At 38.8% G+C, this 26,810-nt stretch overlaps 3 protein-coding genes across 4 annotated transcripts; 1 reads left to right on the forward strand and 2 right to left on the reverse strand.

The window, feature by feature from the left end:
* Positions 1–423: 423 nt before the first annotated feature.
* On the reverse strand, positions 424–5,890 carry LOC134200421 (ecdysone oxidase-like). The gene is made up of 4 exons (XM_062673301.1): positions 4,838–5,890; positions 3,319–3,449; positions 2,383–2,516; positions 424–2,116 (listed from the first exon to the last, which is right to left on the reverse strand). The coding sequence occupies exons 1-4, from the start codon at positions 4,843–4,845 to the stop codon at positions 527–529; spliced, it is 1,863 nt and encodes a 620-aa protein (XP_062529285.1). The 5' UTR covers positions 4,846–5,890; the 3' UTR covers positions 424–526.
* A 638-nt stretch (positions 5,891–6,528) lies between these two features.
* LOC119629819 (uncharacterized) lies at positions 6,529–7,935 on the forward strand. The gene is made up of 2 exons (XM_038017075.2): positions 6,529–6,787; positions 7,468–7,935. The coding sequence occupies exons 1-2, from the start codon at positions 6,773–6,775 to the stop codon at positions 7,921–7,923; spliced, it is 471 nt and encodes a 156-aa protein (XP_037873003.1). The 5' UTR covers positions 6,529–6,772; the 3' UTR covers positions 7,924–7,935.
* A 3,649-nt stretch (positions 7,936–11,584) lies between these two features.
* On the reverse strand, positions 11,585–26,437 carry LOC101739248 (ecdysone oxidase-like). Of its 2 annotated transcripts, XM_062673302.1 has the most exons (5): positions 26,179–26,437; positions 25,810–25,884; positions 24,107–24,237; positions 13,971–14,104; positions 11,585–13,313 (listed from the first exon to the last, which is right to left on the reverse strand). In XM_062673302.1, exons 2-5 carry the CDS (start codon positions 25,815–25,817, stop codon positions 11,718–11,720), a joined length of 1,869 nt encoding a protein of 622 aa, XP_062529286.1. In that variant the 5' UTR covers positions 25,818–25,884; positions 26,179–26,437; the 3' UTR covers positions 11,585–11,717. The 2 variants fall into 2 exon arrangements, with proteins under 2 accessions (XP_062529286.1, XP_037872967.1); XM_038017039.2 differs by lacking the exon at positions 26,179–26,437 and having other exon boundaries at positions 25,810–26,077.
* Positions 26,438–26,810: the final 373 nt, after the last annotated feature.

A 26,810-nucleotide genomic window follows, 5' to 3' on the forward strand; every position in this document is an offset into this window, starting at 1 on the left:
CATATTTTGAACCACATAATAATTTAAAAGCTTATTAACGAACACAACCGCAGTCCACTGCATTATCAATGTTTGTAGAAGAGATATTTTTGTCCGAAAGCAAACATCGAGACCACTTATCCAATATTTTCGACTAAGATAAGTCAGTGTTTGCCCAATTAATCATTTTTAAAAGATCGTCTTAAAAAAAACATGCAGTCAAACTTAAGATGGTTTTATTGCTATTGGATAGATATAGTCTTAGATTGAGGCTGATAATAATAAAAATGATCTGTGGCAATATTATTGTTTTTATGAATATCTGGCTTTTTTTTATTGCTTAGATGGGTGGAAGAACTCACAGGCCACCTGGTGTTAAATGGTTACTGGAGCCCATAGACATCGACAACGTAAATGCGCCACCCACCTTGAGAAGTGAAGAAATGCATTAACATATTTTTTTATTGTTGTTCTATATTTGACAATTATTTAAACTATGTAAAATGAACTATATCTACTACATTGCAAGGTTTAGCCATTGTTTTTTTTATATTGAGTACTGCTTTTCCTTTGAGTAATCTTCCTTTACGATTGCAGCTCCTCTTTCTCCGATCATAGCACAAGCAGCGTTTGTATTTCCACTAATTTCATTCGGCATTACGCTAGCGTCTATAATTCGAAGCTTAGCAACACCGAAGACTTTCAAACGACTACTCACAACTGAAGTCTTTGGTTCTACGCCCATTTTACAAGTACCAACCGGATGGTATACAGTCGTTACCAGATTCAAACATATACATTTCCAATATTCAGCACTGTCCAATTCATAACCATTACACGGCTCCAAATTAATACGACCGAGAAACCCATTTATAGATTTAAAATATGTTGTTCTTGTGATTTTCGTTAGCATTTTGACACCGCGTACGCATGATCTCAGATCTCTTGGATCGCTAAAATAGTTGGTGTAAATTAGGGGAGGATCTTTAGGATTATTAGAACGTAACCGAATGTAACCTTTTGAATGTGGATGCAAAAGTGTTATCGCGAAATGATACAGAGCGTGGTTAGTATTTAGCTTTGAAATAGAATTTACGACGGATTGCTTATAACCGCGTTTTTCAAAGGCTTCGCGAACCGAGGATGTATTTTTTTCATATAAGATAAGAAAAGATTGGAATTTAGGATATGGTAAATTGGGGTCATCGGTATACAAAGCAGCAATGCCTGGAGAGCTAATGTATGCTAAAGGGCCACTGCGGTTGTATAGATATCTAATTATATCAAAATTACGTTCAGCTTCACTCTTCTTTTTTTTTGGCTTATCACCATAAACTGTAACTGGTACAATAGCGTGATCCTGAAGATTCTTCCCAACCATCGGAGAATCTACTTTGCATGAAATTCCTTTTGAACTCAGTTGATCTTCGGGACCTATTCCTGATATCATCAATATTTGAGGTGTATTAATTGTTCCTGCACTCAAAATCACTTCTAAATTTGCGTAAAATGTCTTCTTTTGTCCTTGTACTTCTACTTCTACTCCTTCAACAGTTTTAGTCACAGAATCTATTAAGATTTTAGTAACAAAAGCATTTGTTATAATTTTTAAATTCTTTCGTTTCTGTATCGTGTTTAAATACGCTTTAGCTGTGCTTACTCGTCTACCATTACTTCCGTTAATTTTAAATTTTCCTGACCCGAACGCATTTAGAGCACTTATATCGCAATTTCGTCGGAAGCTGATTTCGTCAAAGGAATTTATGACGCTTTCTATTAAATGCTCGTTTGTACTGTTCAGACTATTTATGATAAGGTTGCCGTTGAGGCCATAGTTTCTCCTAATAAATGGATTCCGCAACTGGGAAGCATCCTGTAAACTTTCGAGTTTCTTATAAAAATATCTCACTATTTTTGGATGCCATTCTTTGTTCCCAGCGTCGTACCATCGTTGGAAATCAAAATCGTGTCCTTTAAAGTAAATCATTCCGTTGATACCACCGCTGCCACCAAGCATTTTTCCTCTTGGCCAAATCACCGTACCATTAACGAAACCTTGGCTTGATCTTCTATCATTCTCAGTTATATAATTCCAATCGTATTTTGACCCTATAAGTTGTTGATCTAGTGCTATGATCTGAAAGAAGTATTAAATAGTTTTTTTTGGCGTAGTGATTGTTTTATAGCATTGTAAATTATTATTAGATATTCGGCTTTGAGAACGATCTTTTCATACTTTGCATTAAATGTGAACAAAAAAAGAAAGTCGATAATACATTGTGCAGTGAATTATGTTAGGAATTTGCTTTATCTAGCTCTAAACATTGTTTGCATAGCATATTTGGATAAATAATAATTTAATTGATTTTGGAACAGTGAAATAGAGACTTAAAAATCACTCACATTACTTTCCACGGGAGGTAAGCCACCAGCTTCTAATAATAAAATATTCCAGTTTTTTATCTCGCTTAATCGATTGGCTACAATAGATCCACAGGTTCCAGCCCCTACTATTATGAAATCGAATCTCGATTTATCTGAAAATGTAATTTTAACTTACACTTACTGGTTACTTCTAACTTACTGATGGTAGGACCTCTTGTGAGTCCGCTCGAGTAGGTACCACCGCCCTGCCTATTTCTACCGATAATGCGTTTCGGTATGAAGGGTGGGGCAGTCGCTGTAAGTATACTTGAGACCTTAGAACTTATATTTCAAGGTGGGTGGCGCATTTACGTTGTAGATGTCCATGGGCTCCAGTAACCACTTAACACCAGGTGGGCTGTGAACTCGCCCAACCATCAAAGCAAAAAAAAAAACTTTTGCTAGTCAGTTTTTTTTGCCTTTCTTCTGGTAACTCAAGGACTTATACTAGATTCACCGAACTTGTAGGCGAGCTCGTGGAGCTCAGCCTGAGAGAGTTTGCTAACATCTTCCTTAGCATGAGCAGTGCTTTGCTGAACACATCTTAGTCAGTAACGTCCTTAAAAGTATTTAATTTATATTCGACTGCTTCATTAACATTTTAATTTTAATTGCTAATTTGCAAATGTGTATGTATAATATGTATACTATTATAGCAATTTTCAAATTCAAAAAATAAACTAACGATAGTCATTTTACTTAAAAAGATATTAAACTGAAATCTATTGTCGTTTAAATAAAATTGGTAATGCCACAAAGAAACAGAAAAATAAGCAAAGAAAAGTTACGTACAAAGACACTGCTTGTTATTTCCAATGAAAAATCGTTTTCAGCCAGGATAGAAAAAAACGATAACATAAAATTTAATTGAACAGATACAGAAAACAGAATTTATTATTTCGATTTTAAGCTTACCAGATACAATGGCGTCTGGAGGCCAGTCTTCTGTTAACAAACACTGCGCTGCAGCAAAAAACTGCAGGGCGGAAGAAAACAATTCTGGGACTGCACCGACGGTTGGTGACAAACAGGAACTATTTGTGTATCTATTTTAAAAGGATTTGTACTTTCTCATATATACAAAAGAATAATATCTTCTTTTGTTTGGACTTTATCTACACTTAGGCACATGATTTAGGCAATAATAATAATAATGTTTTTATTGCAAGTAACCATGACTCATATAAATTGTTAATAAGACTTAGACCTATGTTAGTAGTTATATTTACATCACAATGAATTACTGTGGTAACATCCCATGGGAGATGGCACCACAGCGACCCATGTATACACAGTACAGCCTGCTTGCGATCATGAAAAAAAAAATCATTCATCATCTATGGGATTGAAAACTTGATATAGTTGTTGTACAAGGCATTCCTGGTTTCCGAGAATAGTTTCGTTATAGCAGCAGCGAAACATGATCGAGTTTTAGCATACATGTTCAGAAAACAGTGTATTCTAAAACATATTATACACATTTAACAGTTAAGTATAATATAATATTTTAAATTTACAATTGTCTATATTTTCACGGCATGAAGAAAGTTTTTTTTTGACAGACTACGAGTTGTTACCGGAACCAATAGACATCAACAACCTAAATGCCTTCACGTGCCTTGAGACATGAGTTCTATAGGCGGGACGATGATGCCTACGCTATGGGTATGGGAAGGGACCTACCCATGCGTGCCTACAAGATGTCTTATCACCAATAAATAATATTATTCTATAATTTTTTGTAGAGTTTCTGTTAATATGATGTATTTTTATGTGAATTGGACTTGGGATGGTAAATTGGCTATAATGCTATTTATTTATTACCTTACTATTTTATTCTCCATTGATAATTTTTCCAACATAATTTAATCAATAATAACATAATTGAATACATAATATGCTGTATTTATTATAAGAATAAAAACATAAATATTATTCAATAAACATTCTATACATATTTGTTATATGACAAGTGAATGTATCACATTTATTTTGAATATTTCTCAAATTACAGTAATAAAATTAAGGTATTAAATAAAATTTATTTGGCCTTATTTTTTACTCTAACATTCACTTATTGTATCAAAGATTTCTTTTTATTTTTATACATATAATTCACGTAAACAAATACTAAAACAATGGAGTTACAAATCAAAACAATATTTGATTCTTCTTTCAAGCCATTCGCGAACATAAATTAAATGCGTGTTAAGTTAGACAAATTGGAATCTGCCTACGAGATTTAAACACCGGCAAATTCAAAACAATCAATACAAGTAAACTAGACTTATTATTATTTAGGCCACAACGACTTCAAAACATTTCTCCACCTTCTACAATATTTATAAGGCTATTCTTTGACACTCATATGACATAAGTTTAAAACAAACAGCCTTTTTTTTAATTGAATATGTCTACAGAAAAATTAACTCACCGACACATTTGAAACGTTCGTTCTTTCACAACAAGCAAAACAATGAACCTTGTTCAGTTTTATTCACCCGCTTATATCGTTGATAAAACCGAGTCACGGCTAATTGAACGATATTGTACAATAAAATTAAAACATTTAAACTATCTAGTCAAATTGTAACCTTTGTTTTTATCTATTGCAGTATTAAAACAAAACGTATTATAGTTGTGGTAGAGCACATTTTGAATCCTAGAGTTAATAATAACCTTCCTGTCTATAAGCATGTCAGGTGCCCCCTTAAATATTAAGTGAATTATCTCTGGGTGCCACCTCGGTTCGAAGGAATAAATAGTAATTATCTAAAGACGGTGGAAAGGCCTTCGTTCACCAGTGATCCAAAAGATAATACAATACCAATAAATACATATAGCACAACATTTGGAACGTCAATTTTACATCTTAATGTGACTATAATTATCACTAGCAATTTACGAGAAATATCTCCGCCTATTATAGGAATGCTTGAAAAAGTATATTAGGTACTGACAATTTACAAAAACCTTATATTATAACAATGTTTGAAGAAGTGTAATAAATGGACATTTAATTTTGGATAATTTAAGGTTTTTTTTTAAGTATGTTTTTTTAAACAGTTATATTTCTCTAGAAATTGTTTCTAAGTCTCTCCATTTTATATAATGCATCATTGTTACATGATATTCGTCTTTACATTTAATCTAGTGTAGTTTAAACGGTAGGCAGCGGCTTGGCTCTGCCCCTGGCATTGCTGACGTCCATGAGCGACGGTAACCACTCTCCATCAGGTGGGCCGCATGCTCGTCTGCCTATACGGCAATAAAAAAAAAAAAGTTTTTCAGTAAGGAGTCTTTGTAGCCATTTGATTCTACTTAAGACCATGTCTGGCTGGCAGTAATGAGCTGTGAGTCGAAATAAACGATGGCATACTCGATATAATCCCCTAAAGTTAGCAGCACTCCCAAGGTCACCTTCATCCACCCCCACCCCTACTCCCAAGATACCAAAACACCGTAGATCAGAGAGTGCGGTTATCCGTGATCCGGTTGCTCTTTCGATCGACTCGTCTAGAGCAGCTTCTACATCGTCTTTTTGATTCGCTCTCGTCGATTCCCCAAATCCAAAATCAGGGAACCAGAATTGGGGCGAGATTCCTTTCCTGGCTCCGAGCCCGATGACTATGAGTTTCTCACAAACACAGCCCAATGAGTTTCTTGTCGGATCTTTTCAGTAGGTCCCGATTCCCATCCCGTGGTAGATTCTGCGAAGCACTGCTCTTGCTAGGGTTGGTGTTAGCAAATTCTTTCAGGTTGAGCCCGTGAGCTCACTCACCCGTCCGGGCGTAGCTGGAATAACCTCATAGGCTACCGGCGAATAGGTAGGGAAAAAGAAAATACTATGAGTTGTTGGGAAGAGAGACTAGAGATCTCTCTCACCCCGCCGCCTGCTTCGGCCAGCTGGCGTACTCGCAGAAGTAAAACTTCGTCTTCCAAGTCAGTACTGATTTGTGCATCTAGGCTCACAGATTGATCCCCGTGAGCTCACCTACTCCTACGCGCATAGTTGAAATAGACCCTTAGACTATCAACGATTAGGTAGGGAAAAGAATCGTCTAGGATACGTCGCCACCCCTCCCATATCATTATGTGTGGGGTCCGCTGCATCCCATCTAGTCAGAGAACGTCCCAATATGTGACGAATTTAATTTTGCAATATTTTATTTTACACACTGTAAAATATTGTTTCGAATATAAGTTGAGATATAAAAATCCAAATCGACAAAATTAAATTTCTTTTCAATATTGTTTTTTTTTTTAATGAATCGTAAAACCTGAACGTGTATTGTTTTCGTTTGTATTGTTCAAACAAATGTGATACTGAACAGCTATTGAACATTGCACGAAGGTTAACAACATTATTATGACAACCAATTCGGTAAGCGGATAAATTTCGAATACTCAAATATATAGTCTAATTTCGATTTTATGAGTAACGCTGTAATTCGTGTTTTCAATTGCACAGTGAAGATCTTGTATCGAGGGGTCATCGGCAATCGGTAGACCGACGGTCCGAATGTTGAGATTATCAAATAGTTTAATATCCTCTAGTTTTTTGAATCAGGCCATAATAATACATAATACACAACTTAGCGTGACTCTCACTGCTCACCTTCGAAAATAAAGATAAACATCTATTACATTTGATTTTATTGTCCTACCTATTGCTACTAACCTTGAGGGGATATAGGCTTATTGCTTCACCGAACGTGTCAGCAAGCTCACGGGGCTCAGCCTGGGAGACTTTGCTAATATCTGCCCTAGCAAGAGCAATATTTCGCTGAATGTACCACCGGATCGGAATCGCGATCCTCTCATTAGATCCAAATATCCGCTACTCCCTATAATAGAGGATAAAACAAATAACCAGAAGATGTGCTTTAGTCGTTCTATACTCAGATGAAAAAATGTCATTTAGTCACGATGAACCCGATGAGCTGAATATAAATCCGGGTAACACAGTAAAACGGATTTTTGTAAATTTCCTGATGTGCCTCGTTAACCCTATAAAATTAGAAGTATCAACTCAAATTTAATTGTAATTGTTTTTTTTTTCAGTTCTCGGTATCCAAATTGGTCTTTATAATAGCATGTTCACAAGAACTCTTTGCGGTTAGACTTCACAATTTGTTTCAGTTTATCGACGGCTTTCGTTCCGAGCATAATCTACAAGGGTTCCTACACGTCGGAAACGATTATGCTGTATTCTTAAAAAAACCGGAGCCACACGATAAATATCTCGTTTACGAACTATATGAAGTGAAAAACGTAGAGGAACTTAGAAATTATCAACCGAGATTACTTGCCATATCTAAAGTACCAGTTGAGTACATAAAAAATCAACTTAAAACCTTCAGAGAGGAACTTTATAAAGCCAAATATGAAGGTGGCAGTGTGATACCCGGAACCCAAGTTCAGACTCTCCGGGAATGGCAGATAGAAAGAGCTATCAATTTTGACAATACGAAAATCTTAAAAAACGAAATGCCTATTTTGCGAACGATTTTGCGATAAACGCATGAGATTTTAAGAAGATCTAATATTTTTTTCAACTTTTAATGATTACAAAAACAAACTTCTCAATCAAGAAAGATATATTTTTTTTAAATAATGTGCAGTTTTTTTGAAATAAAAATTGTCTTTTAATGTGACAAATTGATTGAAATGAAACATTCAATCCTCTATCCTTTCGACTCTGTCAGCAATACTGATTCTTCTGATTACTTAATTTTTTTTTTGTAAAGTTTCACGTCTTGAACGAATATAAAATAATATTAAAACTAAATTGTTTCAAACTTGATACGAATACTCGACAATAAGGGTCTGTTTACCAAGCTTACAAGTTGGTAAAATGGCTCAAGAACATTTTATCCATAAACAATAATTGAGCACGATTTCTATGTTTATGTTTAGTTCTAGGTTATTCTTGTTTTATGTCTATGATCCATAAAAAACTTTTGACAGTAACTTTTTGGTTCGTAAATACATCGAATTAAATTCAGTAAGTGAATTATTTACTAATCACCATTTTTTTCTCCTTGTATTCGGCATCAGCTCACCCTTTATGACCCATTCGGTTTTTTACTCTAAGGATCCTTAATCGGCTGTCAACTGCAATGCTTCAACCGTGACCGATTCTCGTAATACCAACAAAAAGAATAATTGCGGTCACCATATTGACCAAATAATACCTAATCTACTTTTTATCTTACGCGCTCGCGATATCACACTAACAAAATTAAAACATACATTGTGTTTACAAAAATAATATTCCAATGTCCTGAGCATACCAAGAATCTAAAAACCTTTTAAGGAAACTTCCTGGAATCGTAGCACTCTGCGATATCATAACGACGACAAACCAATGGACTAAACCAAATTGACGTCACGTTCTTCATTTATAGAATGTATATTATGTAGAAGGTTTTCTCATGTTCCTAACAATCATTTTGTTGATAAAACGAGCGCAGAACCATAGGCAGGTAGGTGATGTACTTTTTCAGTGTTGTAACCTTTATTTATTTATTTACTAGCGACCCGCCTTCACTTCGCTTCGGAAACATTAAATTTTATTATTAATAGGTAGCTGAGTCTCACGACATTACCCGCGGTTATTTTCGTACCGCGAGTGATGCCGCGGGGCGAAGCTAGTCTAAAAAAAGTAGCCTAAGTTACTCCTCATATCATCAGCTACCTATCAGTGAAAGTCTCGTCAAAATCGATCCAGCCGTTCCAGAGATTGGCCGGAACAAACAGACAGACAGACAAAAGTTGTAAAAAACGTTATTTTGGTGTATATACCGTATATACTTTATATTCATATGCATGTAGTAAAAAGCGGTTATTTCAATATTACAAACAGACACTTAAATTTTATTCATATATATGGATTAGAAATACATACACAAAAAATATATATGTACATATATGCACAAACAAATATACTTAATATACATTTAATAGTTTATACAGTATTAAAAGGAATATAATATTAAGAAATTCACTTAACAAATAACTTCATGAGAACTTAGGACCCGCTCATGGCTGGAGTGAAGATATTGAAAATAGGGAGTTGGATAGGAAGGAGGTTCGGGAGACAGTAAGGAATGAAGAGTCATCAGTGCACGTAAATTAAGATGCTGGCGAATCGTTAAAAGTTTGAGCTCAGCACGATAGGAAGATATATCATCATGTTTACGAAGATTAAAAATAAATCGAATGCAGTTATTAAGAAGACGATCGAGTTTATTAAGAAGATTTGCTACCATTCATTCAGCTTTGGATTTTTTATTCATTAATTAGATGGATGGACGAGGTCACAGCCCACTTGGCATTAAGTAGATATTAGAACCCATAGAACACATCTACACCGTAAATGCCGCCACCAACCTTGAGATATGAGTTGTCAGGTCTCAATTTTTACAGTACAACAGCTGTCCCACTTCTAAAGCTGCAACGCATTATTGCGTTACGGCTGAAATAGGCAGGACGGTGGTACCTACTCACAACGTTCAACCATTAGTAAATTATCTTCTTCCTTTCTTCAGTGAATTTCTTTCTATGGTGTTGCTCCCAAATTTAGTAAGAAATTCTGTTTTGAACGAGATTTGAGAAGAGTTATTAGCGAAAGATAACGACTTAGCTGTGTTCTTAACGTTGCTCATGTCCATGAGTGTCGGTGACCACTCACCATCAAGAGCTCTGTACATTCGTCTCCTTGCGAAGGCAACAACAAAATTCTCCAGAGTTGGGCTTCAACCAGACATCGTTTCAACTTGTATTCAAAATACATCAAGCCGCCAATTGCTCGCCACATACAAATTCTAATAATAATAATAATAATTTATTTATTTCTCTCTTAAAGGTATAGTACAAATACAAATGGAAATTAACCTTATAATTTATTTTGTAAGCCTTTGCAAGAGCTGAAAGTATGTACTAGGTTCAAAGACCTGTATTACTGATCTCCAGGCTCCCTCCCTCTTAAGATAGATTAGGTTAGGTTAAGTCGTGAACAGATTCACGTTCAGTTACTTAAAAACATGTAGTAAAATGACAAATATGCTTTTGAATAATAGACCAAAGTGAATAGTTAATAAAAACTAATATTGTGATTCGCATTACGATTAGATTTCATAAAACATTAGTTCACAACAAGCGATTTGATCGTGTAATGTGATCTTTATTCTGTGTTCCTCATATTTAGTACTTAAGGGTCATTGACGACGATCCATCACCGAAATGCTTGTCAGCACCGATGGGTTAGATTTTGTCCCCTACCGCACGATCACATTAAATACTCGATCGGAAAACAGGCACATGATTTTTTCTTATAACAACACTGGATAAAACAGCGTGGAATTCTCGAAAATTTGTCTATTACGAAAATTTATCCCCATTTAGCAATTATCACGATACAATTATTGCTAAATGGGTGCTAAATCGTGAAAAAAAAAAAAAAAATGGTTACGATACAACTTACAACGGAAAATAGAAAGTGTCTCGATCCAATCAAGGTTCATACAGTAACTGTAGTTCTAGACGGAGGCAGCTATTGTTAGGCCAACGTATTTTCCAAAAATCGTACAAAAATCTATTTCAGAGCTAGAGCAGAGAGGTGATAGACAGAATAAAATCGTCGTAGCTTAAAGGAAAAAATGCCCGGTGTTTTCATATCAAGCGATTAGAAGACTAAATTAGCAAAAAGTTTACTTTTCTCATGATTTTCTCGATAGAAAGTGCTTATGGAATTTCAGAACACGGGATAATAAACGCACAAACTGCTACGGCCGAACTGTCTACTTTTTAAGCAAAATAATCATGTGTTTGGGAAATAAGCATAATGGCTACCTTTTTGTAACACTGGGAAATCACAGTTTACGGATACCCAGCCGGGCGATAATGGGCCAGGTTATAAGTATAACGGCTACCTTTCGAATGTCTTTTGATATCTCAAAAGTCAATTAACCACTAAAAACTATGTCCCTTAAAAATATATATATTTAGTTCAATTTCTATCGGGCACTGGTACCCGAGGTAGGAGATCTGCGTTCATTACGACATTATTTATGGATCTAGTTCTGTGAAAGGGGTATATTAACCGTGATGTCTTACCACAGAGAAAAAATATTACAAAAAATCGTTCTCACAGTTGTAGGTATTTGTATTAAAACAATTTAATTTCTAACCCACTGCCTTTTAATTTCAACTAACTCTTTTTAGTCTCACTAAATAAATGTAATTCTACTTTTCTTGGCGTTAAATTTTTAATTATTAATATAGTTTTTTAACGTATTCATAACTTTTTATTAACATGGACATCGTCCTGAAGGACACTTTCTGTAATCTTCTTTAACCAAATCTGCTCCTCTTTCACCCACCATCACACTTGGAGCGTTGGTATTTGCACTGACTGTAAATGGCATTACACCTGCGTCTATTATGCGAAGTTTTTTAAGGCCATGAACTCTTAGTCTGCTGTCGACAACAGACACGTTTATATTACGTCCCATTCTCGTAGTACCTGTTGGATGATACACGGTGGTGATAAAATTCAAAGCTATGCATCTCCAATATTCATTGGTGTCGAGTACGAATTTATTACAAGGAGGCCAGTCTATTCTGCCTAAAAATCCACCAATCGATTTGAAATATTTAGTATTCACGATTTTAGTCAGCATTTTAATTCCGACTACGGCTGCATCTAAGTCCCTTGGATCTTTAAAATAATTAGCGTAAATAATCGGATATTGTTTTGGATCATTTGAACGCAACTTAATGTTTCCTTTAGAAAAAGGATGTAACAAAATAAATCGAAAAATATACAAAGCATTGTTAATGTTTTGTTTCACTATTGATTCTATCACTGAAGGTTTCACTTTGATAGTGTTGTAAAATTCACGCACTGATGACGAATTTTTACCGAAAAGAAGAGGAACGCTTTGAAATTGTGGATATGTTTGGTTGGCACATTCTGAATAAAATGCTGAAACGTCCGGGGTACTTTTACCACCTAAGTACCCTTCACGATTGTAAAGATATTGTATGGCAGCAAAACTTTTTTCTGCTGTCGTTTGGTCTTCCGGCTCTTTACCAAATACAGGAACAAGTACTATACCATGATCTTGTAAATTTTCACCAACCATGCGAGAGTTTACTTTACAAAAAATATTCTTTGAAATAAGATGTTCCCGCGGTCCAACTCCAGACAACATCAGCAGCTGCGGTGTATTAATTGAACCTGCACTTAAAATGACTTCCTTGTTTGCATAAAAAGTGAATTTTTTTCCATGAATTTCTACAGATACCCCAAATACCTCCTTAGTTTTATTGTTTATTAAAACCTTGGTAACAAGAGCATTCTTAACAATGAAAAGGTTTTTTCTGTTTTTTATTGGATTTAAATATGCTTTAGCCGTACTTTCTCTTGTACCACTAGCAGCAGATGCCCTAAACCTTCCAGATCCCCGTAAGTTGTTAAGATTACTAACATCCAAAACTTTTTTGAATCCAATCTCATCCCAAGCTTCTATTATTTTATCGGCAATGCGCCTTGATGTTACGTTAAATGAATTTATTATTAGAGGCCCTCTTGTTCCGTAATTTTTTCTAACCTCAGCGGATTTTAATAGTTCAGTATCTTGAAGATTTTCTGCTTTTATAAAATATTTTTCTACAACGTTCGGATGCCATTCCTCATTTCCTGCATCATACCATCTTTTGTAATCTTTAAAGTTTCCCTTAATGTAAATCATTCCATTTATACCGCTGCTCCCACCGAGCATTTTCCCTCTAGGCCATTGCACTTCTCCATTTACAAAACCTTGGCTTGTAATTCCATTGTTTTCAGTTACATATCCCCAATCATATTTTGAACCATATATTTGTCTATCCAAAGCAATTATCTGGAACGAAATAAAACTATATTTATTGATTACTTTAATACAAATTAATACAACAACTCACGGGTATCCTAGTATTAAGGGAATACATACCAAAAATATTGGGAAATGTCGTGTCTATATTAATATATAACGTCATAATCTAGATTATAATAAAATAAAAAAACATCTCGAAACTGGAACTTATGTTCCCGGTCGAACAATATTAGACTATTGTAGTTAGACTATTGTAGTATTGTTGTTATTAGACTCAATATATTTATCATATAAATTAAAAGTACAGTTAGGTAAGAAAGGGAATAAGAAATAGGTGGTGGAAACAAATATAAAATTCGAAATCGATCCAAAGCTTGACTGGCTCAAAACGCAAACGAATAACTGTTAGTTCGGTATTAAATTTAGTAATCCTATAAAAGAAGGGAATAATTTAATCAGTTAAATAAAATTAGGTAGGTTATGTCCGTTTGTTTAATACTCTTCGAAAGATATCCTGATTGATAATAATGTTAATAATAAATAGGCAGAGAAGTTATCTTGTCGATTTAAGTGCAGTGATCTCATGAAAACAGAAATAAGTTAATATTATAAGTTAATATAAATTCACAAACAATTTATTCATTTTTTTATTTATCCATTAGCTAAAGTTATTAAAATACTCACGATGCTTTCCACTGGTGGATTATCACCAGCTTCCAACAGTAATATTTTCCAGTTTCCAATCTCACTAAGTCTGTTAGCAACTATAGATCCACATGTTCCTGCCCCCACAATTATGAAATCGTATTTTTCATTGTCTGTAATTAAAAATACAAAAACCTATAACGACTTAAGCTCTGTTTATTTTCACAGCTAGCTATGTCCTTGATTGTAACAAAATCATAATCTTAAAAGGTGTTATTTCTGTTTCCTTATAGGTATTTCGGAAGAAAACAAACTCTTTTCTGTTTGGTTCATCACTTGCCCAAAGTTTTTTGAAAAAGTAAGAAACATGAACATGTCGTTAAAGCGATCATTAACAGATCTCGCTGTAACTGCTATTTTAATTACATTATTGGATGATAGATAGTTGAAGAGGGAATTTTGATTATCAATTTTTGCTACCGATAAAACTTCGCAATATAACAGCTTTTTTTTTTTCCCTAGCTATGCTGATAGCCTTGAGAGGCTATTTCAGCTTCGCCCTAACGTTAGTAGGTGAGCTCGCGGGGCTCAACCGGAGAGTTGCTAACACTGACCCTAGCAAGAGCAGTGCTTCGCAGAATCTACCACCGGATCGGAAACGCGACCCACTGAGAAGATCCGGCGAGAAACTCAGTGGGCTGTGTCTATGGGTTAGTTCGGTCGTCGAGCCCTTCGTCGCAAGCGACGGGTTCGACGAGGACGGTGACCGGTGCTTGTGGTGCCTAAAAGCACCGTTAATGGATCAGGAGGATCCGTAATGACGTGCTTTGGGCGACGTCGACGGTTTACCATTCGGTCTACTGGGTCGGGTATGTAATTTCCAGCGGCTACGATGAGAGGGTTCTCATGTCGTGCCGCCTTCTCAAAATGGCGCAGCGATGCCGACTGTAGATACTTACTAAGAGAGTCGAGCTCCAGGTCATCGTGGAGATCCACATTCCTAAGGAACCATGGCGCTCCGACGGCTATCCTGCAGAATCGTGATTAAATAACCTGAAGGGATTTCAAGTGGGTGCGGGCTGAGTGAGCGAACACTACGCTTGCATACGTCATGACGGGGCGTATACAAGTTTTGTAGAGAGTTACCTTATTGCGGAGGGACAGTTTGCTTCGACTACAAAGCATTGGATAGAGTCGTCCTAGAATAAACGCGGCGCGGTCGCGTACCGTTTTTATATGGGGACGGAATGTCATCCCTCTGTCGAGGGTGACGCCTAGATATTTGACCTTCGAGACCCACGGTATGGGCTGGCCAAAGAGAGTGATGGGACTAACGGCGGAGGTGTTTGCGCGCCTACTACGGAGTGGGATGCTCGAAGTGATGTTCGGAGGGCGACCCCTTTTGAAGAGCACCGCTGCACTTTTCGTGGGGTTGATGTCTATTCGCCACTTCCGGAACCACTGTCCCATGATGGCTACTGCGATCTGGAGTCGCCGATGGAGCAGCGACATCTTCCTACACGAGTAGTAGATAGCCGTGTCATCGGCGAAGAGCGCTAGATGGGTCTCCGGAGACCGGGGTATATCATTGATATACAAACTAAATAATAACGGGGAGAGCGCGGAGCCTTGCGGGACTCCGGCAGTCAGTTGACGGGGACGAGAACGAGTTCCCTCTACTCGATATCGAAACGAACGGTTCGACAAGAAGTCTCGTATGATGAGCACGAGTCTGTCTGGCACTCCCATGTTGTACAGTTTGTAAATTAAACCGTTGTGCCAGACTTTGTCGAACGCCTTCGCGATGTCGAAGAAGAGGGCGCCGGTCGGGATTTGTTTACGCCTATTTAGTCCTATCAGAATGTGCTCCGTGAGGCGGTGCACTTGTTGTACGCACGAGTGTTTTGAGCGGAATCCGAACTGTTCGTCTATGAGAATTTTGTTCGCGGTAACAAAATCCCAGAGGCGTTTCCTAAGGAGACGTTTGTAAATTTTTCCTATCGTCGAGAGGAGACTAATCGGACGGTAACTAGAAGTTTCGTTTCTCGGTTTGCCCGGCTTATGTATACCGATAACGTCCGCTTCTTTCCACACCGCGGGAAAGATGCAGTGCGTCATAGCGGCATTTAAAATTGTAGCCAACATTGCTATCAGTTGGACTGGCAAAAATTTTAGCGCGCGGTTGTGGATGCCGTCGGAGCCTGGTGCCTTCCTAGGTTGGAGGTTGTGGATCGCGTCTCTAACTTCGTCAATGGTAATGGGGGGTAACGCGTCCGAGGGCGGCAGGGAAGCTCTGCGCTCGATCTCCCTGTCGACTAACTCGGTGTGTTCGGGGTCCGCGTGTTGAGTGCTGGTGGTGCATTGCTCTTGCAGTGCATCGGCCAGCAGTTCAGCCTTGTCATCGTCATCGAATGCCGGTGGTTGGCCTGAAGGGCGTAAGAGGGGAGGCATAGTAGCGGTAGTTTCGGATTTGAGAGTCCTAGCTAGTCGCCAGTATGCTTGGTGGGAGGGCGCGAGTTGTTCTAAATAACTATGCCAATTATCGTTACGCGCGTCGCTTAAGCGGGAGTGGACTTCGCGTTGTAGACGACGCATCTGAATCCGGTTTGAATGCGTGGGAAGACGATCGTAGGCCCGGATTGCCGCGTTCCTAACTCTTAAGAGATTCCTAAGATCGGGGGACAGTCTGATGCGGTGGAAGCTGTCCTCCACATCGACTTCTTTTGAAGATCTAATGATCGCGGAAGAGATGTGATCGGTAATGATGTTTATGGATTCGACGGTGTCCTCGGGGGATGGATTCGAATCCGGGCCGTAAGGGAGGATTGGCGGAGCGGCGTCGGCTAGGCACGTGCCCAGCTTATTCCAATCCACCATGGTCCTCGTAACAGTGACTGGGTTGTGAGGGCGACCGAGCTGCATAACGACAGGTCGGTGGTCTGAGTCGAGCTCTGACATTGCTTCGATGGAACGCAAGCGCAGAGTTACGTTCCTAAGCAATGCCAGGTCTATAGTGCTCGGACGGAGCGCGATGTTATACGGATAACATGTTGGAGTTGGGGGACCGACTATTTCAAAGGTGAGGTCGTCTATAAACGCGTCGAGATGCCTACCGTTAACGTTTGTACGATGGCAGTTCCACCTAGTGTGGTGGCAATTTAAATCGCCTGCCAGGATGACGGAGTCTCCCATGCCGAACAGTGACTCGATGTCACTGCTCAGGAGGGGCTTGTCCGGGGGGAGATAAACGGATGCGATGACGATCGGCTGGTGTCCCGTCAGCGAGATACGGCACACTGACGCCTCGATATGGAAGAGCGAGGGAGTATCGAGAGAGACAACGTGCAGGGCCCGTCTATAGTAAATGGCAGTCCCGCCTTTGGAGGCGGTGAGTCTGTCATTCCTAACCATGACGTAGTTCACGACTTTCGGGTCGCGACGCGAGGGCTTCAGACAGGTCTCCTGCACTAACAAGATATCTATAAGATTGTCGCGGAGGAATTCGAAAATTTGATCGCGTTGCCGCGCGAGTCCGTTAGCATTGTAGAATGCTAACGTAAGGGAATACGGTTTTTCTCTACCTTTTTGCGCCATTGATTACCGGTAAAGATTTTATAACGTACGCGACATGGACTCGTAAACGTCCATGTGATCGAAAGCGGCCGCGAGCCGCTGTTCGGGGGTTACCGACCTACGGATAGCGTCAGCGAACGATTGCAGACGGTCGAAGTTCACCGCGGTGACGAAGTCGCGCACGAGCGCGAAGTCGTTGGCGGCAGAGGGTTGCGGGGGACGGAACGCGGGCGCGGGGTGAGGTGCGAGCAGGGGCTGGGGCGCGGGGCGTGTCACGAGCGGGGGCGGGGGTGCGTTTTCCGTTCCCGCCTTCGTATACGGCAGCGGTTTTTTCCACGCCGAGACCGTGGGAACTAGGAGTGGGTGATATAAATCGTATACAGATTCAATATCTATATATCGCAGCAATATCGTTGAATCCGATATCGCCCCGCACGAAATCTATATATCGATATCAGCCGATCCACGATATTGCTCGATGTGATGCGCATCGGCATATCGTACCGATTCGTGAATCGAAATTTATATTTCGATATCAGCCGATACACGATATTGCTCGATGTGATGCGCATCGGCATATCGTACCGATTCGTTAATATCAGCAATATTCGTTTGGTTCGTATCTAATCGGCCAGAGTGAGTGAGCGCACGATAGGGATATCATGTGATGAATGAAACAGAAACAGGCATTATCCATACAATTGTAAACCTTATATTTAAGTCCATATGTCTGTAGATTATTCTTAGCGTATCAGCAGGATACAATTAAGGAAAGAAGTTTCAACTTTCGACCCTAACTTGAATGCAGTATAGCCTATTTGCATCGTTGAATTTAATTTCACGCGCTTTGACCTTGAACTAGAATTTTTGGACAAGTGTTTATAAATACTTAAAAGTTTTTTGTGTTTGATTTTTAAAGTACACATTTTTCTATTTTTAGTTGAATCCAAATAATTGAGTTTATTTCTTGTGTTTTGTATTAAACTTTTGAAATCTACACTCTTTTGGTATATTTTGTAATTTTAAATTAAAACACAAAATACTAAAAACTGAAAATAATGTAGCCAGTCCTAAGCCTGGTAAAAGCATGAAGGAAAGTTTTTTTGATATTTTTATTTTCATGTTCTTTTTATTACTTTAAGATCATATTATAAATTGATATCAGAAAACCAACCGTATAACGTTGACTTAAATCTATATCTACTACGATATTATATCAGCGTATCGTTTCAAATCTCAAATATCATGAATCGAGAAAATCTACTAGCATCCATCAATATATAGATTCAGAAAATATATAGATTCAATATCCGATATTGATCCTCGATATATAGATACGATTCGATACGCGGCAAAACCGATATTACCCACTCCTAGTGGGAACTGCAGCCGGCACGAAGGCGGGTTTCGGCACTGAAGGTGCCGAAGTCTTTGGGCCGACGCACAGTGGGTCGATACTATGATTTTAGTGACTTAGGCATCAACTTTGTTTTTTTACATTTTTCTTTATGTAGATAGATAGAGCTCGTTAATCTAAATAATAATTGTTTTAGGCAAAAATTACAAAAACTTTATAGTTTGGTCAGAAAAATGTGTTTTGTGATTTTTTTGTATGGAGCGGGTCACATTAAATTAAATTCCTGCTAAGTACCGCGAGGTCCCGCTTTGAAACTTTATTTTCCTTACACCTTGTCTAGTCTACTATCATTTGATGCTATGAACATGTGCATAAAGTTGCAACTCTGCCAAATAAATGGATCGAAAAAAATGAATAAATACATAGAATAAAAACCTTTTTTTTTTTTTCGTAAGTGCTTTTAAGTTAAATTTGATATGGATTAGTAAGTAAAAGCACGTAATGATACCCATAATTACATAATACCTAACAACAATACATTTAGTAGGTCTCTAATTAAGCAATCTCTCTAATTATTAGGATAGTTAACATTATTTAATGAGGAAAACTAGTTAAGCAGCCATTACTGGGTAGTAGAAAATATAGTAAACATTTGTTTGTCTCTGGAAGTATCTTGGTCATTTTTGACCATGTTTATTATATACTAACTAGTGTTCGTTTATTCGTACTACTACTAACATCTCGTGATTGTCGTTGTGATCTTCCTTTTTCCGTTATAATGAATAATTTTGTTAACAATTTAGAATTATTTATGATTTTAAGAGAGCAACTACAGTCACAGTCTGATAATAAAAAAACTCTTTCAATTCCTACAACATCAAATAAACGTGACCGAAGAGAAATGTATTGAGCTCCAAAAATTCGGTACGCACTTTTGTTCAAATATAAGTGCAATATGAAAACGAATGATACCTGAAGCTATCAACACTGCACAGGAAAGGCTCGAGATTTCTAATACTGAAGATGTTGAAAATGTACCACCCTCAAAAGTACTACAGAAGCTTCGACATCTACTTTTACACCTCGAAAACCTTTTGAAGAATTGGGATCCAGGCAAAAACGAAGACGCATTGAACAAACTTACCAATCGCTTTCGTTTTCCCCGGATGAAATGAAAGCTACTACAATTGATAGTTTGAGAAACACTGGAAATGAAGATGTAGGAGAAATAATGAACCACTAGTCAAATCACCCCGAAGATCTAGAAAAAGTTAAGGAGTGTTTAAGTACAAGTAAAGTGAAAAGTAGTACATATTCTCCCGATAAGGCACTATTAGTTTCACTTAAATTAAGTAAGTGGCAGTATATAAACCTAACAGAAGCAGCAAGTGAAAATGGGTCTGATTTATACCCTTCTTAATATAAAATTAAGCAAGAAAAGACCAAATGTTACTCAGGGAAAGACGAGGTAATTATTACTGAAGAAGGAGCTGCTATTAAAATGCAAGCATTACTAAACTTGGCGCTTTATAGGCTTTTAGATGTGATTACTTCGGATTTGGACTCAGCAAGAGAGCTACTGCTTATAATCAAATAGGCTTTGATAGAGCCCCAGGTCAAAGTAATTATAAACAGAACACTGAATCAGAGTTTAATGATTCATCTATTTTTATGGTCAGTCTAGTTCCTATAAGGCTTCAGAAATTTGATGGAACAGTTGTTTGGGAAAACGATCTACCCTAATCAACTTTTTATTGCCGTCCAATAATGTTTAAATTTACAGAAGAAACGCAGTCAACAGTGGCAATTATAAAAGCTAGCATAACAGAAGAAATAGAAAGAGTTCAGCCATCAAAAATCAAACAAGTTGAAGTGAAGCATCAATTGCACATGACGATGATAGACGGCAAAATAACCTCATATTTGTCAGAAACATTTTCTGCTGTCTGTGATATTTGCAAAGCAAAACCGTCAGAGTTTTTTGGAGTCACTTGCTTGTCGAAGAGAAAATAATGAAGAAATATTCCAGCATGGAATGCCATCTTTACATGCCTGGATAAGATGCATGGAGTGCTTACTTCATATCGGTAAATATAATTTTATTACTTCACAATTTTTTCATCGTATGTATTTAGTTTCCTGTGAGATTATTTTTTATATGACACTTTTTTGTTTGCGTCTTATCGTTTGGACTTCGAGAAATGGGGTTGCAAGGGGGGATGACAAAGAAAAAATATCAATCAGAAAGAGCGCTATACAGCAAGCGTTTAAAAATTAATGCGGTTTACTTATAGATGTTGTCAAGCAAGAAGTAGGAACAACCAATGATGGCAATACTGCCAGAAGATTTTTCAGGGATGCAGTAGGAACAGCCCGCATAACAGGAATACGTAAAGATTGAATAGAGAGGTTTCACTTGATTCTTCAGACTGTTGCATCTGGAGAGCGCGTGGACCTTTCAAATTTTTCCGAATTTTGTAGATATACTGCAGAATTGTATGTTAATTTATATCCCTGTTATTATATGCCTTCCAGTATCCATAAATTGTTGGCTCACGGCGGTGATATACAATATTGAAGAACTTTGGTGCCATTCGAATAGGTAAGCTCTCGGAAGAGGCAGCGGAAGCTCTCAATAAAGATTTTCGGAAATATACAGAGTTGTTCTTCTAGAAAAATAAGTAGAACGTCGACTAATGAGGATATTTTACACAATCTTCTTTTGTCTTCTGGCCCAAAGATCGAATGGTGAAACAAAATATACAAAACTTAGAGAAATTGCTTAATTAGAGACCTATTAAATGTATTGTTGTTAGGTATTATGTAATTATGGGTATCATTACGTGCTTTTACTTACTAATCCATATCAAATTTAACTTAAAAGCACTTACGAAAAAAAATATAAAGGTTTTTATGCTATGTATTTATTCATTTTTTCGATCCATTTATTTGGCAGAGTTGCAACTTTATGCACATGTTCATAGCATCAAATGATAGTAGACTAGACAAGGTGTAAGGAAAATAAAGTTTCAAAGCGGGACCTCGCGGTACTTAGCAGGAATTTAATTTAATGTGACCCGCTCCATACAAAAAAATCACAAAACACATTTTTCTGACCAAACTATAAAGTTTTTGTAATTTTTGCCTAAAACAATTATTATTTAGATTAACAAGCTCTATCTATCTACATAAAGAAAAATGTAAAAAAACAAAGTTGATGCCTAAGTCACTAAAATCATAGTATCGACCCACTGTGCGACGGTTCGCGGAGCCGGGTGGGTTGGACGTTTTCGCGGAGCCCTAGGACATCCACGGTAGTTCGCGGGGTGCCCTTGCTTAAGGCATAGGACACAGCTTGGAGGTTCGGTCGCGGTTTCCCTAACACGCGAGCAATCTAATGTGGCGTGGTCGCCGAGGCACTTTACGCAGCGGGGGCGCGCGTGGCAATTACGAGCCGAGTGGCCGTAAAGCTGGCATCTGTAGCACTGCCCGGGAGTGCCACGTTTATGGGGGGCTTCGATGGAGACCCCGGATAGGCCGCAAACTGTCGAGAGGCATGAGATTTTCTTTTTTGCCTCCGGGGTTGGCTCCAACGCGACGAGTATCATGTTGTAGGGCTGCTTGCCCCGCCCACTGTGCATCCGATGCACACTAACTATAGGGAGTGCCTGAGCGATCAGGTCCTCCTTAACGTAGTCTATGTCCAACTCCTTGGGGACTCCGCGTATTACTACGCGGAGCTCGCGGTCCTCCTGAAGAGCATAGGTGTAGAAACCTATGTTCTCCTTTCGGAGGTATGAAGAGAGGGCCCTATGGTCACCCGGCGTTGCGACCTTTATCTGAATTCCATGCGCGACGTTACGCGCATGGGTGTAGTTAATTTTGTTTGCCTGAAGGGCCTGGGATACTCGATTCCACGCTGTCTTCTCTTGAAGTATCAGCGGGGGCGGGGCAGCTACTTTAGGAGCGGGCGCGGGCTTGGGACGCGGCGGCGGGGTTACGCGGCGAGCGGAGTCCGACTCCGGTGTCATGACTACCTGCGGGCGGGAGGCGGTCGCGGATTTTGTCTGTTTCGTCGTGGAGCTCCGGGACTCCACGGCGCGAGTACGCTTTTTACCGCGCGTTACGGTTTGGAACCCATCCGAAGTTCCAGGCTGAGGGCTTGACGCGGATTCGAAATCCATCTCCGATTCGGTATCGGAGCCTGAACTCGAAACGATCGAGGTCGCGACGGACGAAGCGCGCGATGACGTAAACGACGCGGGCGCGGGGGTGGGGGTAGCGCTAGGCGCTTCGTGAGTCGCATCGTCGGGACGTGCGCTCGAACTTAACGCGGCGGCGGGGGGCGCGCGGCGTGCCTCCGAGGCACGGTTGAGAAACGCGGCGACGGACGCGGGGGGAGAGGGATTGCCACGAGAGGCCCTATACCTAACGTACTCGGCCCTAATTGTCGGGTACCTTTCCCGGAGGAACCCGACAAAATCACTGTCACTGATAACACTTTCACTGATTTCTTCCATTTTTCCTGTCTTCTTGCCCGGGGGGGGCGGCCCCGGGACTTTTGTTGAACTCGCCGAAAGGCGAGGCCCCGGATAGGATTTGTAACCCCCCTGTGCTGCAGGACAGCAAGGAGCAGGGGGGGGGGGAATGCCTATGCCGTGAAAACGGCAATCGGCGGGGAAAAGGAAAGGAACCCGCTCGGGCTGTATAGTGCTACAGCAGGCAGAATCGCGAGCGGGGGTCTAGTCTTGAAAAAGACTGTTGTTTTGGGAAGGGTTAGGAAATCGCTAGCCTGTGATAGTGCCACAGGAAGCCTGATCGTAGCGATTGGTTTTGTCTTGAAAAAGACAGTTGGTAAAGGGTGGGTTCGCGGTTACAACACTTTAGCGCACAAAAATGGACTTCGAGACGTGGATCGCAAGCGACCAACGGATTGGAACGTCCGCACTACCGAATTGTAAGCACGATGTATTCACGGTCACTACACTGTCGAGCACAACTGTGAGTTCAGAGACGCAGCTCGCAAGCGGGCCACGGATCGGAAAGCACGTCCGCGCACGACCGAGTCGTGAGCGAGAAATATTTGAATATAACAGCAATGCATCAGTAAAGTAATAGACTATAGTGCAGAACGATCAACTACGATGGGCATTTTTTTTAAAACTGATAATTTTCGTAGGGCCACAAAACTGACTAGGAATCTCTAGTATTGGAATCATTAATTGAAAAAATAATTGAGGCTCACCAACAACTTTGGCGCTGGAAGGCCAATCTTCGGTTATAAGACATTGTGCAGCTGCGAAGAATTGTAATGCCGAGGAGAATATTTGGGAAGCGGCACCAGTTGTAGGCGATGGACACGAACTATTCGTATAGCTTTAATATAATAATATAATTAAAAGGAACCAAATATAGATGAATAGGTTATTGTGAGTTTATACTTAGTAACAGAAACTTTTGCGAAAAATTCCGCAGCGAATATCTTTATTTTATTTCAATAGCTAAAAGTAAAGGTCGGTGCTAACTGCACATGTTTGTACGTACGATTTCTCGTGAATGACAAAATGACATAAAATCGGTATTTACTGATGGTAGCCCCTCTTGTGAGTCCGTACGGGTAAGTACCACCACCCTGCCTATTTCTGCCGTGAAGCAGTAATGCCTTACGGTTCGAAGGGTGGGGCAGCCACTGTAACTATAATGAGATCTTAGATATTATATCTCAAGATGGATGGCGCATTTACGTTGTAGATGTATATGGGCTCCAGTAATCTCTTAACACCAGTTCGGGTATGAGTTCGTCCACCCATCTAAGCAATAAAAAAAATCATTATGTCTATGACATGACTAGTAGTTTTGAGAAAAAATATTTCATGACCAATAAGCTTTTTTTTTAAATTGCTAAGATGAGTGGACGAGCTCATGACCCTGATGTTAAGTGGCTACCGGACTCCATCGATAACGGATCGATAACGTAAATGCCGCGACCCTTAAGAAATCGAAACGAGTTCTATTCAGTCTCTTTTTATAGTTGCCCCACCCTCAAGCCGAAATGCATCACTACTTCAAGGCATAAATAGGTAAGATGATGGCACCTACCCGTGCGGATTCACAAAACGGCCTACCACCAATAATTACGTAAATTTTATTACACGATGTTATTCCTTCACCGTGGAAGTCAATCGTGAACATTTGTTAAGTACGTATTTCATTAGAAAAATCGGTACCCGCTTGCGGGATTCAAACACCGTTGCATCGCTTGATACGAATGCACCGGACGCCTTATCCTGTAGGCCCCGACGACTTCACCTAGCTCTCAGCCTGCCTCACCCGAAACTCGAGTGGGGTCTCGGGAGCCAGGAGGTTTAACTACAGACCCCTCCTAGGGGCAACTACATACCCCTCCTAGAGACTCCAAAGCGTAGGCGAAAGTCCGGCGACTTCGTCGAGACCCAAAAAAATTATCCACGAGCAGCATTCACGACTTATCATCGTATAATAAAAATCAAATTAAAATATACTATAATACAAATGTGCGTAATTACTGGTAAATTAGTTACTAAAAATGATATAAATTAATGATCAATCGTATTATAAGTAAGCCCTAGATGAAGCAGTTACGCGTTCCAGTTTGAATACGGCATTCGTTCCAGTTCGTTTTTGGCATTGCTGACGTCCATGAGCGACGGTAACCACTCACCATCAGGTGGGCCGTATGCTCGTCTGCCTATACGGCAATAAAAAAAAAAAACGGTAATACAACCATTAAACAATACAATAGTGATTTCGAGCTCATATCTTAAAATGAGTAGCTTTCACGGTGCGATTGGGATGCTAGGAATTTTTTTTAATACCAGGTAGATCGTGAACTCAATTTTTTCCATATCTGAAATAAAAATAAGTCAGTAGGAAAAAAATGTGGATGGAGAATTGAAAGAAAGCACTTACCAGCTCATTTCTTGGAGATTCCGAAATAAATCGAAATATTTAAACTTCAGTACAAACTTTACTTATTTTCGGATTCTAGAAGAAAAAAAAAACAATCTTTTACTGTAATAAATTTATAACCTTCCACTATCAAAACTGCTTTAATTCTGTTTCAAGAAGACATTAACACAATGTTTTTTTTTTCATTTAAATTATATTTTTAAAATATGTAATTATTAAATGCTATGCAAAGCAAGCGGCAGTCCCTCGAAACCTATCAATAATTACAACAGTTGAATGTTTACTATATTTGGGTACAACGAAAACACAAAATGCATTAATAGGACTAAATTATTAACCAGTTACCAATTTTTCTAATTAAATACGTACTTAACAATTGTTCACGATTGACTTCCACGGTGAAGGAATAACATCGTGTAACAAAAATGAAACCTGCAAAATTATGATTTGCGTAATTACTCATGGTAGGACGTCTTGGAAAAGAAAGAAACAAACATTTAAAGAACTGTAAAGTATTCCAAACGTCAGATATAATAAAAGAACAATTAAAATGCAAATTCAAGCCGTAAAAGTACTCATGAAAACCGAAGAAAATACTGTAAAACACGAATTTCTTTAAAGAATCGTTTGAATGATTTATTTCCACATACACATATTCGTTAACTGGATTAAACCGTAAAAAACCGGGAAATTCCAACAACAATACGAACAAACAGCCCTAAATATTCTTTTTGTATATTATAAGAGAATTTAAGTGTACGCGAACAAACAGCCACGGAACGAGTATCTTAATTAATTATAACCAAGTATTTAGACAAGTGGTTTCAAACTTACGATTATTATGTATTTTTATTTAATTAAATTTAACATGTTCGAAACCAATCCGTTAGTTTTTGAATTTTTACCACGGCAACACGGGTCGCGATTTGACGGTGCCGTCGCGATTTGACATCTGTCTCTTTGTCTTGCTTCTCGAACGGGACGGTACCTGTATATTGACG

This window comes from Bombyx mori, chromosome 17 (assembly GCF_030269925.1).
Source record: "Bombyx mori chromosome 17, ASM3026992v2".
NCBI lineage: Eukaryota > Metazoa > Arthropoda > Insecta > Lepidoptera > Bombycidae > Bombyx > Bombyx mori.